We start from the raw sequence: 14,756 nt of genomic DNA, 5'->3' as shown, positions 1-14,756 counted from the left end.
ATCTACGGTTCATTAGAAAAATGAACTCAAATTCCAAAAGTTTTAATGAATTAACTAATCACAAAAGATTGTGTTTGATTAAACAAAAGATTTTATAAACCGTAATTTACTAAAAATATTAAAAATTGATATACCTTATGTTCGTTTAAATATTTTTATAAAAATGGAAATCGATTGGAATAAATTACTGTAGCAACACCCTATGTATTTTACAATTTATGAACCGTTTCATCGATTTACATAGTCATTTTTCTTAATTAATCTATTGGTAATTGTTATCGTCTTCGCGCAGATCTATCACGATTTATTTGCACAGTTATGTCTTATTTCATACCGTTCCACGTTCAACTAACCTCACGATCATCATCAATCGTTTATAAACCCGTTTCTCTGACTTAACACTTTCGCTATGATACAAGTCACTGCTATCCAGTAAAAAGATTTTTCACGTTTCACGCGTCACCGAACGCGCATGAAGCTTGTAAAATATGAATTCTATACAGAGTGTTCGTGATAAACTGGATCAGTTTGTCACGAATACCGTAAGGATTTTAAATGGAAGAGAAGGAAGAATAGATTTATCAGTTTATGTAAATTGATTATTACGTTAAAGTACGCGTGCAGTTAGTTGAAGTATTTTCCCGTTATCACGTCTAACTTAAATATTATGTATTGTATTGTCATTAAGTTATTATTATTCAATTGTTATCTGCATATTGTACTTCAAACACTTTAGCAACTAGATTTTCTATAATTTCTACGAAATTCCATTCTAAAGAAAAATACACGAGTGTATTTTAAATTTTATAGTTTTGTAATTTGTCAGTTCAGTTCCGCATTTCACCCATAATTTTTTACTTGTACATTGATATTTACATTGATACTTTGTAAGTAAGAATGACAGTTTTATAAAATTGCGTAACAAAATTAGTAGATACATTATGAAATTCACGTAATATCCATCAATCACGATAATCCATAGCTTTCAAGGATGGTTTATTTACTGGAGATTGAATTATATCGTAAGAAATAGTTACGAAACTTTTATAAAATACAGGGTGTAATATATAGGCTATCTGTAACACACAAGAAGCGCGGCAATACGATAACTGTACTGTATACCGATAATTATACTGTAATTCAGCATAAGGCACTTCACCTTAATATTCTCATCGGAAAGCAGCAAATGTAAAATTCTTGTTATTAAATAAACCTATTAATACACAAAGTGTATAACGTAAAACTTTCAATGTATGTAATATAATTATACAGTTCATTGTAAACTCTAAGCGTTGCAGTAGTAGTAGGAAATTAACCAGTTAACTGTGATTGACGAGTATACTCGTCATGGAGAAGTGGCACGATTTTGTGTATTGACGAGTATACTCGTCATGCGTATAAAGTAGCGACCATTGGCTACTTAAATTGTAATTTTTGAGAAAAATAAAACATATTCTCAAATTTCAAGATGTTTAGAATATTTTGAAGCCATGCCAGAATAAAACAAACAAATAAAAAATATAAATAATTTGAGATGAACTTATGCGTCCCCGTATGCACCGGCTGAAGCAGCTTACCAGTTCGCACAACGAATTTATTTATGTGCGACAACAACGTTTTTTAGATGTTAGCGTGAAAAGAAAACAAAAGCAAAAGTCGGAAAGCTGATTTATGATAGAGGGTCCCTTCAGGGATGGTCTATCATATGCATTTAATTTTTATTGCGTTTTTCATTTAATAAGAATGTAATATATGTTTAAGTTAACCAAATAAATATACATTAGTAATAAAAGTGTCAATTTTATAAAATAAACCCATCTTTTTGATCCAATATCTTACCAGCGCAACTTACTCTGTGATTGACGAGTATACTCGTCATGGCTCGATTCTGGCGACACAAAACGGTGCGCGCTCTCAAACGAGGGCGCCACAGTTAACTGGTTAATATAAAAAAAAAATAAAAGATTTAATGTCGTAAAAGAATTAAGCTGAAATTTAAGGTAATTAATGAAGTTTGTTAATGGTAACTCATGCTTTCTTAAATAAAAGCAAGTTATAATCTAGTTTTGCAACATTTTTTTCTACTACAACTCTAATTAGAGTGTCTGTAGCTCTACGGTAGCTAAATTTTCATTTCCAGTCATACAAAAGAAGGTTTCCACAACAAGAATTTAGTAAATAGTGTATTGCTCAATAAATAGTATACTCTTGTATGAAAATTTATAGCTATTAATGTATTTTAGTTTTTTCAAATGCTCTGTATATATTATCTAATTTGATCGCAGGAGTTTCCCTCTGTTTTAAAAATCTTACATTTTCTGTATCAAATAAACATAACGTTTTATTTTATTTAATAACTATTGGCTTATGAACCTGTTAACTATAAACTGTTAAGAAGTTTGATATGTTAACTGTTTGCCAAGGTTTTTCATAAAACTTTGTTACAGGATTATCAATACTAATAAGTTCAATTCTTTTGAAAACAGCTGACGCGTAAAACCCCCATCTACAATTTTGCTTACTGCAACAGAGATTAATGGTACTAAGAAAAACGAAAAAAATGTTTTTTAACCTTAGTTTCTGATATATTTACTCTATTGGAGGTTTTATAAAATAATTAATAAAATACAAGACGAAAATGCATGTTTCATGATAAAAATATGATATTTAATCTCAAAGTTATACGAGCGCATAGAACGTTAACCCCTTATAAATATATCAAATATATTAGGGACCGTCAAATTATTTTGCAGACACAAAAATTTACAAATTTTATAATTATAACCAATAAAATAAAACAGTTATTTTTACTGCAATGTCATAACATTATTTTTTAACAACAATGCGTATAGTTTAAAGTAAAAATTTAAAATCTACGTATAAGTTCGGCTATATTATATTGGTCAGTATTTTGGTACTCATCCTTTTTCGTTTACAGTTCGAAATACACAAAAATTTAGAATTTATTGGATAAAACAATATGCAAATTGCAGCCAAGGCTTTCATGTAATCATTGATGGAAGATCAAAACATACAGTACTTAACATAACCTGATATTCACTCCTTTCTTTTGCTCCAAAATATATTGAGTATCAATAATACTATTAAACTAATTAAAGTTGCATCTGTTACATAATTTTCGGGTAGAATCATTAAAGTATAATAATGTGACCTCTCATTGTTTATTAACTATGTATATTAATCTTAATTTTGTAGAAACCTATTTTGTTTAAATTAATTAATTTACATGAGCGGGATTAGTGAATCATATAAATATAAAAACAGGAGTAATTAATGAATTATGCGAGCATAAATTAAATGCAATCTGCTAATAATCCTCAACTGTTATGAATTTTCACAAGAAAAAAATTTCAATAATAAATTACTGAAACTATGAATTCCAATTAGTATCTTTCATTTCTAAAAAATATGTTACACGTTACTTCGCACACTTCCTTTACTTCAAGATCAACATTCACGAACAAAATAACTCAGGAAATTTCAAGAATCAGGGACATTTCTTTGCAGAGCAATCAATCGGTACTTAGTAACACAAAAATCATCAGTATCCGTCAACCTAAACATTTAAAGTTGCGTGTTCATTAAGAAGGCGCTCGTTTAACAGATGGCCACTTCTAAAACGGCTGCACTAATCATGGAAAAGCAAATGCGACTATTAACTTTGCCAGACGATGGTAATCATGCCGTAGTCAATTCGAACTATTTTCAATAGTGACTAAGCTAGCTCGCGTGCTTGTACGCACACGATACATGAGTACAGTCTGGTGCAAATCTGACTTGCATAGGAAAAATTCGACGAACAAGAGGGAGGATGCCGTTTACTCAACGAATATTTCAGATCGTTTAAGCATTTGAAAATTTAGAGATATGTAGATTCAAAATTTTGGGAAAAGAGAACTGTGGGAATATAGAATATGGGAATTTACAAATATAGGAACTTGGAGATATAGGAATATAGAGATATGGAAATTTAGAGATTTTGCAATTTAAGAATTTCGGAATATAGACAATCTGACATTTAGGAATTTGAGGATTTACAAATATGGAAATCTAAGAATTTAGAGGCTTACAAATTTGCAGATGTAGATATTTGGAGACTTGAGAATTTCGAAAGGTTGATATTTGGGGATTTAGAAATATAGAAATCTAGGAACTTGGACATCTGGGAATTTGAAGATTAAAAAATTTCGTGATCTTGTAATTTAGGGGTTTAGAAATTTGGAGACATAGAAATTTAAGGATACAGCTATTTGCAGGTTCCTCGGATTTGAAGACACTGGGTTTTCGAGACTTTGCGATTACAGAATGTAGAAATATCGTAATCTAGGTATTTGAGGATTTAGGACTTTAAGAACCTTAGAATTTAAAGACTCTGTGACTTGCGGAAGTAGATATTTGAAGATCTTAGAATTTGGAGATCAAACATATGGAAATCTGAGAATATAAGGATTTAGAAATTTGGCGATACAAATATTTGAAGACCTATGGGTTTGAAAACTGAGGTTTTAAATAAAATCTCTTTAAACAAATATGAGAATCTAGAAATGTGGAAACCTTGGAATTTAGTGATTTCGAAATTTGTGGATCTAGGATTATGAGTATGTACGATTTTACATGTATATACATATATTTGAGGATTTGTATGTTTAGATATTCAGAAAAGTGATGATTTCGTTGGCAACTTGATAATTTGAAAAATTTGAAAAGTTAAAAACTTCAAAATTTATAATTTGGAAATTTTAAGACTACACAATTTGATAGTATAGACTTGCAGTAATCTAAAAATTTGAGAAAGATTGGAAATTGAATATATTTGAAGATTTCAAAAATGCGAAATTTGAAAGCAAAAGTTTAGAAACATAGAAAGACGCAATTTAAATATTCCGAATTTTTGGAATTAAAAATTTTTTAATTAGATATTGTGAAATTTTTTAAATCCACAATTTAAATAATAGAGAGTTTAGAAACATAGAAAGATGAAATTTAAAAATCGAGAATTTTTTAATTTTCGGTTTTAAATTGTGGAATTTAAAAGTATTTAAATTTGAAATTTGGGAATTTAAAAGTTCTTAAATTTGAAATTTGGGAATTTAAAAGTTCTTAAATTTGAAATTTGGGAATTTAAAAGTTCTTAAATTTGAAATTTGGAAATTTAAAAATATTTAAATTTGAACTTGGAGAATTTAAAAATTTCTAAGTTGATACAAGCGTAGTGCAAAGGAAGTCTGCATTGACTCCGAGTGTACACAGCGTAATAAAATTACACAGAGCACGGTTACAGCGCTGTAGGCGGACTAGTCGCTGACAGACGACTGCCCTATTTCGGATTTAACACCTTTCCGTGGTTGGTAGACGACAAAGCTACTCGAAATCGCGTTATCAACGTCCTTGATGCATTCTCGGAAATAAACAAGTTAAGTGAAAAAAAGTAATGAAAAGTAGAAGTTGTAGAATTTGGTACTTATGTAATTCATTACGATTGACTTTATATGCCTTATGTTTTACTTATTACGATTGAGTAATGTGTAATATTCAATATGAATAATTAGATTTTAATACATTCATAAAAATTTCAAGATACAGGAATTTGGAAAGATAAAAATATATTTAGATTATACATTTGGGGAACATAAAACTTTGAGGATGCACTTATAAGGTTGTAAAAAAGTATTCGCAACTTTTCTTTGCAGTAAAACAAATAAAGGAATAAACAGTTTGACGAAGAAATAAACAGTATTCTGTTTATTGAGTATTAAAGATATTCTAACATGATTGGTACTATAGTTTTACGAATTTTTAAAAATATATAATAAATTATAATCGTTCATCATGAAAGTCTCATGAAGTTTTTCGAGCTTTTCTTTATAATACAAATAAAGAAATGTAAAAATATTCCAACTGTGGTTTCTTTATGAATAATTGCGTCGACTAATCAATATTAAAGATATTCTAGCACGATTAACACTTTCATTTTTGAAATTTCAAAGAATGATACTCAATAAATTATAATTATCCATCAACAAAGCAACAAAGGTACCGCCGTCATTGAAAACACCGCCATATTGATTATTAACTCATTCTAATCTAATTACAACATTATCAAGATTTTACATTATACTAGTACAAAATAGTGTAAAGTTAATTTAAAAAGTGCTTGCAATTGTAATAAAAACAAAGGACGATTGTTAGAAGAAAGAATAAAGTCATTAATATTAGCTTGTTAATGATTTTTCATTGAATGAAAGACAAAACCATAAATTGCAAAAATATTAGTATTAGAAGGATCTACGGTTTACATTGTGTGCAGAAAATATTTAAAAAATGAGTTTATTGAAGATAAACTGCAATTTTCACATAATCCAAAGAAGCAGTTATATTTAATCCATTATTTACACATTTTGTGAAAAAATGTAATCTTCTTGAGAAGTCGGCAATTAATAGACATGTACAAAAATAAATTCATTATAAACCGAAGTATCGACTAATTCTTTATATATTGTAACATAAAAAATGTTCCGAAAACGTTTTCACATCACTGTATTTTGGAGAATTGTAAAATGAGAATATAGAAACCTTAGAAATTTAAGAATTTGATAATATGTATGTAATTTTAGAGACATAGGTACTTGGGGATATGTGGTACATAAAAATTGTAGATTGCAGAAGTCCAAAAGTTCAAAAATTCAAGAATACAGATAATTGGAAAAATAGGGACCTAGAAATACGATGTCCACAGATAATTGGAAAAATAGGGACCTAGAAATACGATGTCCACGCAGAAATTTGGAAGTATAGAATTTGAGTAATATAACATACATCTACGAATATATAACTTTATATAAACGTACGAATTTGAAATACTTGAAAATCTAAAGACTGAAGAAATCTTTAAAATGTATTTTTATTGAAGTAAATGTGAAAAATAAAGGTACTTGAAAATATTACATGAAATAATAAAAAATTCATATATTAATTAATATAGTATTAAAAAGAAATGTCTCAGAATCCAAAAATTGCAATTCGTATAAGAAAAAAGAAAACCTTCAAATGAAAAGCAGTTTTATTATATGAAATCATTATTTCCCAAAACCACGTGACTTTCATTTCAATCATTTTACGTATTTAATAAATATTCATAATTTCAACGATATCTGAATGGATGATTTAAAGGATTTATCCTGGACTAATTTACGAGTTTAATTTAAAAATTTAGGACAGTATTATAAACAGGAAAGAGAATGCTGTTATTAGAATTGGTTACTCGAAAATTAACACATGGATACCTAATGGATAAATCACCACCAAGAATGTGCGAAGAGTGCAATACTCAAATTACGATTAGACACTTATTATATAACTACACGAAAGTGGACTAATTCAGACCTACGACTGCTATCAACCCAGACAAAGTGTTAACAGGACGAGCACAGATGCAGAAATTAATTAATTATTTTAAAAATGTTGAAAATCTAACACAATTATGTCTTACTTTTATATGTAGCTATGTGTGCTGTAAATATCTATATATTTACATATCTAAACATCGAAGAATCTATGAATATATATACGTGTTTGAATATATAAATATTCAGGTATCTACCTATACAAATATCTAAATATCTAAATACCTGAATGTCTAAGTATCTAAATATGTAAATATCAAAACAACTACACATTTGAGCATCTAAATATTTGAATGCCTGCAAAACTAAATATCTGAATATCTGCACGTCTGAACATTCAGATATGTAAATGTCTATATATGTAAATATATTATTACCTAAATACTTAAATACCTGAATACCTGAATACATAAACACCTAAATACCTAAATACCTCAATACCTAAATACCTAAATACCTAAATACCTAATACCTAAATACCTGAATACCTCAATATCTAAATACCTAAATACTCAAATACTTAAATACCTAAATACCTAAACATCTAAGTATCTAAATATATACCTAAATACCTAAATAATTAAATATCTAAATACCTAAATATATACCTAAATACCTAAATAATTAAATATCTAAATATTACAATATTTAAATATCCAACTATCGAACCTAGACGTTTAAATATTAAATATATGTATTGACACTTTGAAGCCAAAAATGAAAACTTGCACTATTGATATAAACGAAGACAATTATAAAATATATTTTCACGGACTTGAAGACAGGAAGATTTTCCAATTCCTTTTCCTTTTAATGTTTCTATCAAATTTTAAGATCGAAAAAACTATTATCATCTCGTGGATCCCAATTTACCAACCTCTACACTAAGTGATCAAAGACCTACTTCTCAATCGCAATCACACAAGAACACATACTGTATTTTGTAACAATGCTCTAGTACAATTGTCTACAATTTTTCAAACTTCTGTTCACATTATCTAATAGATCATCAAGTCCCACACGCGTCGCGACGATGTTCACGCAGTGACGCAGGAATAACGACGCTCTCGATGATCTAATCGCGCTGACAAAAACATTACGTTTGCCAGAGCTCTGTCGGCCTTCTTCGACACAGCATTCTCGCCCTCGCAATTCCATCCGGGCATACAATACTTGTAATAGGGGAAGGTCGAATCGCACGCGCCGTTCTGGAGCACGAAACGCGATCCTCTCGATGCACCTGACTTTTTACCAACGGTGCACATGTATTGCGTGCACTCAATTTCGCGTAATCGATTAGTGAATCGAGACGACCCGGTCGATCCCGGATTATTTTGTCGAACTCGTTCGAGGTAAAAAGATTGTTCGAGAGCTGATACGTACCCCACTAACAATCCCGGCCAGGAAGACTGCGGATGCGACGAATCTGAAAGAAGAGATTAACAAATCAGTCAGAAAAACAGACGTTGCATTTGACTTCACTTTTAATTATACATAATCATGGACTGTAATTTATGGAATATAATGAGGCTTGTTGACAATTTTTCTTCTGCAATTCACAAACAGTTGCTAATCTTGCTTTTTGGATTATTTTAAATTTTATTTACAAAGCTTTGTTATAAGTTGCACACTGAAACAGCAAGTAGCATCTTTGTACGATAGGGTTAATACATGACAATTTCTATGAAGACTTTTCTCATATTTACAGTATCTTGAAAAGGTTTTAAAGTATAAACTATGATTGAGACTCAGAAAAAACAGAAAAAGCAAAGTAACATATAGTTGTTAGTTCTAAGAATTTGAATTAGGAATTATTATAATTTTTTATGCCATACTACATCACACTTGTATACCTGCAGCTCAAATGTGGAGCAAATGACTCATATTTTCTGTACCCTTGAATTTTAAGTTTAATTCTAATTATAAATTATAGAGTCGAGGATCACTAAATGCAAAATAGGAAAAACGTTTCAACTTTCGTTGTCTTAATATTGTAACAATGAATTGTTATCTCTGAATGACTGCCCATAAACTTTTATAATAACATTGAAAAAAAGGTACACAGAAACTAAATAGTTGATTCTTGAAATAATTATGAACCTACACGAACTTCCTTTCATAAATATACATAATAAAGTCAAAATACCGTAATCATATGCAAAATTAATTTAAAAAACTCAAGTATGTTAGCTAGCAACATTGAATTTCTAACACTATTAAAGTAAAAAATATTATTTACTTATCTATTGTAAAATGTATAATTAGTTTTGCCAATGTGCTTCAAGGTGTTACAGCGATTAATGAAGTTACATATCCAAAATTGTGTAAGAAATAAAGCATTCCATAGTTAAGATAAGAGAAGAGAAATTATTACCAATAACAGAATCATATTAAAGCTTTTTGAGATATTTGATTGAATGATACTTGCTTTTTACAATAGTACTCGATTATAAAATATAATATTCTATTTTTGCTATCTTATGAACATACAATGTTTAATTAAATTTGTACAAATATGATGACTAAATTTAAGGTTTGTGAAATATGAAATTTATTTTATATATCGTTTTATTGGAGTTTAATTGAAAAATAATTTTTTTCATGCACAGACAGACATTTGAAATTCAATTGAAAAATATGACATTTGATAAAACATATATAAACGTAAAATATTTTGTCAATTTGTAAATGGAAGTTTAAAACTTGAATGTAAAATATAATATTTCGTTCTTTGCGGAGATAGGAACTGTTATCAAATTTGTAGACGTAACAGAAAAACTTCAAAGCTGATTATGAAATACGTAAGTTTGTCTTTCACATTGAAATTATGTTTGTAGGACGTTTAAATTGAAGCAGATGATTAAAAAAACAATCTAGTTCTCGGTATATCAATTTCTATCTAATTTAAAGAAAATTGAAATTCAATGATAAAATTTAAATGCAACAGATACCTCAAATTATTAAGTATATTGAAATTGAAAATCTCTAAAAGTAAATCAAAATTTGAACATTTCCTAATTTAAACAAAATTCAATGTAAAGATGGTAAATTCTGAATATCGAGAACTTTAGAAAATGTCATGTGTTATATCGAAATTAGTAAATCAAAACTTGCAGAAAGAATCTATAAGAAGATCGACCACCGAAAACGTAGTACTTGAAATATTACTCTAATTTATAGACACTGAGAACAGTTTCTTGAATAAATATTGCGACAGAAATACAGAAACTTACAATCGGCAAAATGCAGCATTCGAAATGAAAGATGTCACAAAAGAAGTTTCATGAACCTCTTTATTCATCGATGACAAAATCAAGGAATGACAGAAATCAAGTGACAGAATCCGAAACTCTGTCGAAAACCTCTGTGTTAGAACTTTGCCAAAATTGTACAATCATCTGTCACACTCGATATTCGAAGAAATTGAATCACTTATGACAGACACGAGAAACTTGGACAAACAGGCGGTTCTCAAAGCGTAGAACACACAAAACTCGATTAGATGACGAAGTCTCCTCGTGAAAAGGATAATTGTCCGCAAACACACGTCCCTCGTCCTTGAAATCCACTCACCGATCGGTACATAACGGGGGTTAAAAGTGTCCCCTCCGTCTGTCATGAAAATACCTGTGGCGCGTGCAAGAAGCGAGAACGTGAACGAAGAAGTGTCGAAAATAGAGAAGTAAAAACAGCCGAGCGTGGAAGAAGAAAAGGAAACAATCCCTTTATTCGTCGCACAGTAACCCGTCGGAGTTGCACGAGGACGGAACAATATCTCCTGCAATACTTCCGTGTCACGTTATAAACAAGATGGAACAGAAGCAACACGTTCATCGAACGAACGCACGTGTTCATGCAATATAGAGATCATTGACGTAACAACAGGTTGACGAACCAGCAACGCTACCGAGAAGAGAAACGACAAGTATAAGTCTAACAGAAAGGAAGAAAATAAAAGACGAAGGAAGAAGAAGACGAAGAAAAAGAAGAAATCGTAGAAGAGAATAAGTAAAAGGAAAATAAGATAAATCGCGACTCACCGCAATCCCAACCGGGTCATTTCGACCTCCCTATTCCGCGCCGGGTCTAGGGAGCCGAAGAGCACAGGCTAACACGGGCACCGCACGGGCAGGCAGTCACAAAATATCGCGGGGAACCCGGCACCGAGTAGACGTGGTGTGTGGACCGTCCCATCCAGGGAGGGCTCTGAATGAACTCGGGTGGAGGGAAGAAGGAGGGTGGAGGAGGCCGGTCGAGCCACGCCAGCTAGAATTCCTCCGGTCGAAAGGATCTCTTCTGTCGAGAGAGGCTTCCTTGTCTCGGTTCCGCGAGACTTCTCGTGTACTCTCGCGCTGCTGTTCGCGTTAACCTCCCCCGCTGCTCTCTCCACTCGCGACCAAGAGAATCGAACTCTCCAGCCTGCCTCCGCCAACTGCGGGACCAGAAGATACCAGCGGACACAGGGCGCAAGAAGAAAGGACAGAGGGAGAAATCGAAAAGAGCGCGAGGAAGGGGAGGTAAGGAAAGAAGAGTTAACTGGAGAGGGAAGTAAGAAGGGAACAGAAGCCGATGAAGAGGAAGAAGAAGAGGAAGAAGTAGTAGGGGAGAGGGTGTAAGGAAGGGGAGAAGTGGCGGAGGAGGAAGAGGAGGAGAGGATTGCTGACCGGGTCGAGGCAAGCTTGGTCGCGCGTCGCACGAGGACTGTTGCGCGGCCTCAGCCGATGTCGATCGCGTCGTAGGTCTCTCTGGCTCTTCAGGCGAGCACCGAGCTAACCGGCGAGCAAAGCGAACGAGAGGGGAGCATCTAGCCGGCGGCAGAGTGACGCGCAAGGATACAGCTCCACGAAGAGGAGAAGAGAGAAGAGCGCCTCCTCCGCCGCCGACTTAGGCTTGTCTGGCTGCGTGGAGCGGCTTGGGATCGGGAGGACGGGCCAACCGGGCCGTCTGTCTGGCCCTTCGACACGCGCTGCCTCGACAGGCTGGCCGACCAGCCACCGCATCGTTTTCAACCACGACTACTCTTCGACTGACAGAGACTCGGAATCGGAGCGTGCACCGTTCCAACGACTCGAGACACGATCGGCGTCCGCTACTCGGAGGGCCGCCGTTTACAAGCTACAGCCACAGGTAAACGGGGAACACGGATCGGGAACGGCGGCAACAGCACGAGGAGAAGGAGAAGCTTCGGACACAATGCGGCCTAGGGCCGCGACAACCTCCACCGACCCAGCCCGTGGGTTACATCCGTTCCCGGTTGTCCTGCGAGTCACCTGCGTCCTTGCCCTACTGGTCGTCACGTGGATACCGGTCACTGAGGCTGTGGTGAGTGAGTCCTTGAAATATCCCAGTCGCGTAACCGTTCGTTCCGTAGACACAGGACCTGGATAATCAGTGTCCTGTCGTGGGTTTTCGTTCGAACTGTGCATTCTCGATGCTTCGAAGATATCCTGTCTTCCTGTGCTGTATTTTAAAAACGATCAAGTAGATACGACGTTGTTTCTGTAAAGTGTCATTTAGCTTCTTCTCGTGTTTACGATGGTAATAGATAAATTTGTAGAAGAGGAGGTTCATTTCGAGCGAACACCCGCCATGTGACTAGCGATCGATCAACGATGAACGAGCTATCGTGGCGATTGAAACGCTGGTCAATCGAGTTAACGGTTCGTTTAACTGCGTGATTACGTAATTGCATAAAACGGTTCACAGCAGGAGAGGGAGAAAAGTTATCGCGAATTTTCACCGCGCGGAACGTAACTGATTAAGGTTGGCACGCGAGAAGTTCTCTGAACTAAGTTGACGGTACCGTTTCCGGTAGATCGTCGGGTCAACGTTATCGCACTATTCTGAATACGTGATCAACGATCTCTTTGAGCTTTCTTTCGAGTCGCGAGACCTAGAAAGTCGATAATTGTCTGGTCTAGGAACGTGGGTACCCACGTTTTATGAACGTAGGTTTTGATAATTTGCCGAGAACAGATAATGTCGCGAGCATCTGGAATGACTTGAGTCGTTCAATCGTTTTTAGGAACAGAATGAGTCCGTGACACAGATGCGTGGGAATGGCGGTCATTTCATAAATTACTCGATAAACTCAACATTGGTACAAACTGTACGAGATTCGAACTTTCGTACAAACAATTTGCGTTTTACGTTCGAATTCGATAAACTTATCTTAGAAATGATACAGTCATAAGGAAAAATTTATTTTAAGAAAGTTATTCCGAATAATTTAACGTAACAACATTTTTTCAATTTTTCATTCTTCTCATAATTAAGGATGTTGTGAAATTAGTACATTGATAACACAGTAGCACAATGCAGATAACGAAAAACAAACTGGGATTCGGATACCGAACAGGAGGAAGTTTAAATTAAATTTCAAATTTGTACAAAAATTTGGTTTATTAATATATAAAAATTAAAGGATAAACAAATTTTTACAGAATTTTAGAATGTGCTGCAGTACAATACTTTTTGAATAGTTTTGAAACATTAATTTCAAATAAAACTCAATTATTCCAAACGTATTGAACTATATTTAATCCAAATAAAAATTAAATTAGAAATTTAAATAAATACAAGGTCTCCAATTTATTTTAAATTATTTATTTTCATTAGAAAAAGTTGTTTCTAATTTTTTATTTAATCTTCGATTTATCTTAAATTTGTGTTCGAAAATTATGCGAATAATAGAAGTCAATTATAGAATACGTCTATGAATACTCACAAGAAACGATAATTCATTCATACAACAGTTTAGTCTAAATAACGTATACATATTGCATTTAATTCATGGATCGTGTTAAACTGTTACGTAGGCGTGATGTTTTGCGTGAATAAGACAGAAAACGTTTAAATTTCATTGAGTGGCGTCCAGTGATGCAGTTAGCTGTTAAACACGCTGGAAATATAGGTCATATAATCTTTGCGTGTGTACGGATTCGTTTCGAACTGTTTGCACAGAACTTGCTTTATTAACGTTTCCATGAAATCGTTCTCGTAATCTAAGAAAATCGTTTCGATCTCTGCGATCAGTACAATTTTTATTTTAATACATTCCACTTTTCAGTTTACATTAAACGAATAAGAAAATACGAATATGGAAACATTTCTTATGAATTAATTGTGAATAAACATAGATTTTTCATTAAAAAGTATAAATTTAAAACAGTATAAAGATAAATAAAGTAAAATAGAAAATAAAATGTGAAAGACATTAATAAAGTAAAAAATAGAAAAATAGAAAATGTATAAAAATTAAGTATAAAAGTATAAATGTTTTTAAAAGTATAAAGTTAAAATTCTTCAGGAAAAAATGACTAAAAGTTATAA

General features: G+C 32.8%; 2 protein-coding genes across 3 annotated transcripts in view; one reads left to right on the top strand and one right to left on the bottom strand.

Moving 5' to 3' along the window:
• Col4a1 (Collagen type IV alpha 1) overlaps window positions 1-11,872 on the bottom strand; it is a 52,967-nt gene extending 41,095 nt beyond the window's left edge. Inside the window, exons 1-2 of the mRNA XM_012288140.2 lie at window positions 11,465-11,872; window positions 8,808-8,850 (exon numbers count right to left, since the gene is read on the bottom strand). Of these exons, the coding sequence (XP_012143530.1) occupies window positions 8,808-8,850; window positions 11,465-11,484 (63 nt within the window). The 5' untranslated portion in view covers window positions 11,485-11,872. The remainder of the gene's footprint in view (window positions 1-8,807; window positions 8,851-11,464) is intronic.
• A 274-nt stretch (window positions 11,873-12,146) lies between these two features.
• LOC100875749 (uncharacterized) overlaps window positions 12,147-14,756 on the top strand; it is a 138,363-nt gene continuing 135,753 nt past the window's right edge. For both annotated transcript variants that reach the window (XM_003704518.3, XM_076535906.1), the window contains exon 1: window positions 12,147-12,746. In XM_003704518.3, the coding sequence (XP_003704566.1) occupies window positions 12,618-12,746 (129 nt within the window). In that variant the 5' untranslated portion in view covers window positions 12,147-12,617. The remainder of the gene's footprint in view (window positions 12,747-14,756) is intronic.

This window comes from Megachile rotundata, chromosome 1, assembly GCF_050947335.1.
Source record: "Megachile rotundata isolate GNS110a chromosome 1, iyMegRotu1, whole genome shotgun sequence".
Lineage (NCBI taxonomy): Eukaryota > Metazoa > Arthropoda > Insecta > Hymenoptera > Megachilidae > Megachile > Megachile rotundata.
The sequence above is the reverse complement of the archived record's forward strand: the minus strand, read 5'-3'. Positions and strand labels throughout refer to the sequence as shown.